The sequence below is a fragment of the Antrostomus carolinensis genome, unplaced genomic scaffold (genome assembly GCF_000700745.2).
Source record: "Antrostomus carolinensis isolate BGI_N321 unplaced genomic scaffold, ASM70074v2 scaffold3009, whole genome shotgun sequence".
Lineage (NCBI taxonomy): Eukaryota > Metazoa > Chordata > Aves > Caprimulgiformes > Caprimulgidae > Antrostomus > Antrostomus carolinensis.
This window is the reverse complement of record NW_010337714.1, coordinates 9,363-14,964: the sequence shown is the minus strand read 5'-3', so window position 1 is coordinate 14,964 and position 5,602 is coordinate 9,363. Positions and strand designations below refer to the sequence as shown.

The window sequence follows — 5,602 nt, the reverse complement described above, 5'->3', positions numbered from 1 at the left end:
TCCCCTCTGCCCCTTCCTTTCTTCCTCCCTCACCCTTCCCCAGTGTTGCTGTCCTTCACTCATCAGCTCAAGGGCATCCACTTCTCTGCATCTCCACCTCTCTTGGGATTTGTTTTATTTATTATTTTTTCCTAGATGGTACCATGGGCATCTATCAGGCGCTGCAGCTGAGTCACTTCTCCAGGCCAAAGCCACCCCTTGGACCTTCTTGGTGCGGGAGAGCCTCAGCAAACCTGGGGATTTTGTCCTGTCTGTCCTCACTGACCAGCTTAAACCTGGGTCTGATGCTCCACCGGCTGGGGCAAGCAGTGCCTCTGGGGCCCGGCTCAAAGTCACGCACATCAAGATCATGTGTGAGGTGAGCAGTTGGGAGAGCAAAAGGAAAGGGAGTAGAAGAGGTCTCTTACTGATCATGTCCTCAGAAGCATGGTCACTGTCAGCTTGATTACCACCAGCAGTGGTTCTGAATTTGGATCAAAGTGCTGTCACCTTGCAGGTCCTTGCCCCAGCCTGGGTGACCACGTGCAGTGCTGGGTGCTCAGGCACAGGAGGAAGCAGGGCTCAGTGTGACTGAGAACTCCAGTACAGGGGGTTTGTGGTGAAGAGTGAGCAGGATTCACAAGCTAATTACAAGTTCATCAAGAGTTAAAAGCTTTTGAAGGAGGAGGAGGGGCATTTGCAAGGCCTCCACACTTAGTCTGAAGAATGTTACCAACCTGGCTGTCACAAGCTCTCCTATTTCTTTCATGTGGGATGATGCAGAGAGTGGAGGGAAATTTCAAAGACAGAAAGCAACTGACCTTAGATCAGCGCTGAGGGCAATAGACTTTCTCTGGGCTTCCATCCACTGAGAGCAGGAGTCAGCTCACCATGCTGTGAACCTGCTGTTCTCAGGGCAAAGTACCATTTGACCTCCCAGCCAGAGGAAATGCTTTTCTCGATGGCACAGGGTGGTGCCTATGGCTTTTACCTTTTTCCCTGAACATTATCAGCTTTGTCTGTAGGAATATTATGAGTGGGGTGTTACACGTTCTTCCTCCATTTAGAATGGACGTTACACAGTGGGAGGTGCTGAAACGTTTGACAGCTTGGCAGATCTAGTGGAGCACTTCAAGAAGACTGGAATTGAGGAGGTTTCTGGCTCCTTTGTGTACCTGAAGCAGGTAAATACGGTTTCCTGCTTCTTAGAGATCCTTTGGAGGGACCCACTTGCTGTTTGTTTCTGCTTTGTGTCCCTCCTCCTTTTTTCTGCAGCACATGGAGGAGACTTCGCCTCCAGCGGCCTCTTTCTCATGCCAACCCACTTGTGTTTTCCCATCCCCAGCCCTACTACGCTACAAGGGTGAATGCTGCTGACATTGAGAATAGAGTGCAGGAACTGAACAAGAAGAGTCTATCTGAGGAGACATCCAAGGCTGGATTCTGGGAAGAATTTGATGTAAGAAACTGCTGGGGGACATTATTCTGGCTTTTTGGGAAGTCTCTGTGCACCACCTCATTCTCCATCCTTGATTTCTTCCTGAACACAAACTTCTCAGGTGTCTTGTAAATTCTTGTCAATTTATCTCTGAAATAAGTCTGTTTGGAACCTGTTCCTCTGGGGATTGAGTGTCATCTGTAAGTGAACCCAGTGAGGTAGAAATGTGGTTGGGAGAACGAGTCACCAAGACAGTAAGAGCATGAACCTTGGACTTTTCAAGTCTAGGTTTGCTTTTCACATCTCTGCTCCCCTACAAGCATGCCCATGTGTCCCTGAAGTCACCTTTTCGCTCTTCCTCTGAGTGCCCACCTCCCCTGTCAAACATTGTGACCTTGCCATGACTATTCTTTCTTCTGCTCTCAGAGTCTGCAAAAACAGGAAGCCAAGCACCTGTTTGACCGTCATGAGGGTCAGAGACCTGAAAACAAGAGCAAGAACCGATACAAGAACATCTTGCCCTGTGAGTCTTGCTTTTCCACTATAAAAAAACCACCCAAATAGACACAAACAGGCAATGAAAAGCTGTCTGAGTCATCCCTGGTGCTGCCTCAGCCCACTCTGTCCTTCACAGTGGGTTACAAGGTGTGCGGCATTGAGGATTTAAGAGCTAATAAGAGAGGTCACAGCCTCTTCATGTCCTTGAAGGAAGGACATGAAGTCTGAGTTGCATCAGACTCATTAGCTTCTGCTGATCCATCATAGGGGTAGAGAAATGGGAGGACAGGGTGAGGTTGGTCTGACCCCAGAGAAGGAGAGGTGACAATATGGGGCATGCTGTGAGCACTGGGTAGCATGGCTGAGGTGGTGTGGGGCAGTGAAGGAGCTTCATGTGGTGGGCACTGAGTATCTCATTGCTCTGTTTATTCTTTCACTGCATCCCCAGTTGATCATTCTAGAGTCATCCTTCAGGGAAGGGACCCAAATATACCTGGATCTGACTACATCAATGCCAACTATGTCAAGGTGAGACTCTTGAAAGATGGCTGTATGCCCAAATGGGGCAAGGCCTGCCTGCTCCTGCAGCCCTCCTGATCTTCCCCTGTCCACACTCAGAACAACATGATCAGCCCAGATGAGTGCACCAAGACCTACATCGCTAGCCAAGGTTGCCTGGATGCCACAGTCAATGACTTCTGGCAAATGGTGTGGCAGGAGAACACGCGGATTATTGTGATGACTACACGGGAGGTAGAAAAAGGGCGGGTAAGTAGCAGTTTGTAGGTGTCTCGGTGCTGCCCTCTTTCCCCCTTCAACTGCTGCTCCACTTTTTCTCTTTTCCCTGCCTTCTGCCTGTCCTCACGCTGCCCTCTCTACCCACACAGAACAAATGTGTGCCTTACTGGCCAGAGGTGGGCAGCACGAAGGAGTACGGTCCCTACCTTGTGGAGAACGCTGGGGAGCACGATGCATTGGAGTACAAACTGCGGCACCTCTGCGTGTGCCCCATAGATAACGTGAGTGTGCCTGGGCGAGGGGTGGGTCTAACAGTCACCCTACATCTAAGGCTGGGAACTGCTGGCTGCTGTGGTATCATTCTTGGGGTTGCTGTTCCCACCTGGTTCGGGCTGGAATCACACTGGTAGAATCATCAAGCGCGCAGGAGACAGGGATTCCCTCTGGCTTCAGACCTACCTCTCCCTGGGACAGAAGCTGGGGACAGGACCTATGTGCAGTTTTATCAGTGGGGTGTTTTGTTATTACCAGGGTAAAGCTGTGCGTGAGATCTGGCACTACCAGTACCTGAGCTGGCCTGACCATGGTGTACCCAGCGAGCCAGGAGGAGTACTCAGCTTCCTCGACCAAATCAACCAGAAGCAAGAGAGCATCCCGGATGCAGGGCCTATTCTGGTGCATTGCAGGTTGGTACAGAGCCTGGGGCTGAAAGCATTCTCCATCCCTTGTCTAGGATGAGGTACGAGAAGTCCATCCTGATGCACCAGCTGTTCCCGAGGACTTGCGAGTGAAGCACATGCCAGCCCTGATATTTGCTTTTTCCTCTTTGATGCCCCCAAACCAAACTCCCTGCCTGTTGAGTATGTGACTCTGGTGGCATTGCTGAACAGCTCCTACAAGTGTTGCATCCTTCCCCAAAAGCAGCTGCCTTTTGTTTCAGGAGCTGTATTGCTCTGACCTCTGCTTGTCCTCTCCTTGCAGTGCTGGGATTGGCCGCACTGGGACTATCATCGTCATTGATATGATAGTGGAAACAATCTCCACCAAGGGTAAGATGACCCCAAAGTATCTTGAAATGATCTGGCCTACCCAGTAGGGCTGTGCCCTTAAGTCCAGCTGCAAAGGGATAAAAACCAGCAGGTATCAGTGGGAGAGATCCTGCCACAGCCCTGAGAAGGTTGTGCTGTCCTTGCTATGTGGCAGCTCTTGGATCTCTGCACTGTATCCTCCAGGGCCAGACTTGAGCAGGAAGGAGGGATAGGAGATCCATACATGAGTAAAGAGTATGGAGGGAGGAGACTTCTTGACTGACCTCCACTGTGACTGCTTTTGCTGGAGGACTGTCAGAGGGGGCCAGCAAACATGTCCATAATCTTTTCTGGTGTTCCTTGCTAGGGCTGGACTGTGACATTGACATCCAGAAGACCATCCAGATGGTGAGGGCCCAGCGCTCGGGGATGGTGCAGACGGAGGCCCAGTACAAGTTCATCTACATGGCCATCTGCCAGTTCATAGAAACAACCAAGAAAAAGCTGGAAGTTATCCAGGTGAGAAAGGGGACTGCTTTCCTGGCCTGTGAGTCTAGGCCCTGCCCGGTGCTGGCTCTGAGCCCACGTGCTCTGATTCCCAAGCTTTAAGCCAGCACCGGGACCTACACAGGCTACGATGGCACACCAAGATTTGAGTCCCTGTTCCTCTCTTTAAAATTCAAGTACCAACCCGTTTTGAACTGCTAAACAGCAGTAGGTTTTACTGCAGTTATTTCAACTACTTTCTATATAATGCCTTCGCCAAGTGCTGTTTTGTTACAAGCTGAATCTAGGACAGACAAAGACTTGGCCCTCTCCATTCCTCTTTGTCTTTCCCATCCTGGTTCTGCACTTGAAGGATTTTTTCCTACCAGCTGGTAAATGGCATCTTTTATCTCTCCTTGTAGCCTCTGGCAGCATCCCATAGCTGCTGCTATCTGTTTCATATTCTTTAGCTGACACATGACAGTCTCAAGCATTCCAGTGCCTCCAGAAATTTGTTGCCCCACTGTTCACCCCCGAACAAGGATGCATTTGCATCCCTGCTGCTCACGTCTGCGACAGCAGCGGGCGGAGTGCACTGAGCCCGAGGACTTCAGAAATCCACCAACCTCCGCTGGGATCCTTGCGTGAAGCACGGTTAAGCAGCCAGAACTCTTCCCTGATGCCTCACGTGCTTCTCCCAGTCCACGCTCTTCTCAGCTTGATTTTTCTCTCCTGTAGTCTCAGAAAGGCAAGCCCAACGAGTCCGAGTACGGGAACATTGCCTACCCACCTGCAGTGAGGAACGTGCACGCCAAGGCTTCACGAAAATCCTCCAAGTAAGAGTTCACCTAAACCAGAGGCTCAGCTATGTCTCCTCTGGCAACACTCTCCCTGCTGGCATGGCTGGCTTTTTCCTCTTGCTCACTTTCCCCCCTTGTTTTTCCCTGGTCTTACAGGCAAAAAGAGGAATCAATGGTTTATGAGAACTTGGGGAAAAAGGAGGAGAAGGTGCGGAAACAGCGCTCCTCAGAGAAGAAGATGAAAGGCTCACTAAAGAAAAAATAAGCACAAATTGCAGGCAGCCCCATGGGGGCTCTGCAGCTGGGTTGCAGGACTGGAGCTCAGGTCCAGGCTGGCCTGTCTCGCATTCCTCACTCCTGGACTGGAGCTAGGCCTCCCCCTTCTCTTCTGTGCCACCTTTCAGTGCCCTGAACCAGACTGCTTTCCAGCTGACTGACTTCATTGTCCCTTGCCCGTGCAGGCCAGTGAAGTGTCCTGCTACCCTTTGCCATTCATTAACAGGAAAAAATCACACCCCTTCTTTCCCTTGTTCTCTGAGCTGAGGGGCCCAAGCTCACCTCTGCTGTGTCAGCTTCAGCGGCCATCCCGAGGGAGAGGTGAGAAAGCTCTGTGCAGGAGCAACATCTCTGCCCAC

The 5,602-nt window shown here is 51.0% G+C and overlaps 1 protein-coding gene across 1 annotated transcript in view; it reads left to right on the top strand.

The window, feature by feature from the left end:
• The window catches only part of PTPN6 (protein tyrosine phosphatase non-receptor type 6), a 9,594-nt gene extending 4,587 nt beyond the window's left edge, over window positions 1-5,007 (top strand). The window contains exons 4-14 of the mRNA XM_029086806.1: window positions 136-358; window positions 1,047-1,163; window positions 1,325-1,438; window positions 1,844-1,940; window positions 2,364-2,443; window positions 2,534-2,683; window positions 2,803-2,934; window positions 3,185-3,339; window positions 3,635-3,702; window positions 4,049-4,200; window positions 4,906-5,007. Coding sequence (XP_028942639.1) covers window positions 136-358; window positions 1,047-1,163; window positions 1,325-1,438; window positions 1,844-1,940; window positions 2,364-2,443; window positions 2,534-2,683; window positions 2,803-2,934; window positions 3,185-3,339; window positions 3,635-3,702; window positions 4,049-4,200; window positions 4,906-5,007 — 1,390 coding nt within the window. The remainder of the gene's footprint in view (window positions 1-135; window positions 359-1,046; window positions 1,164-1,324; window positions 1,439-1,843; window positions 1,941-2,363; window positions 2,444-2,533; window positions 2,684-2,802; window positions 2,935-3,184; window positions 3,340-3,634; window positions 3,703-4,048; window positions 4,201-4,905) is intronic.
• The last annotated feature ends 595 nt before the right edge of the window (window positions 5,008-5,602 follow it).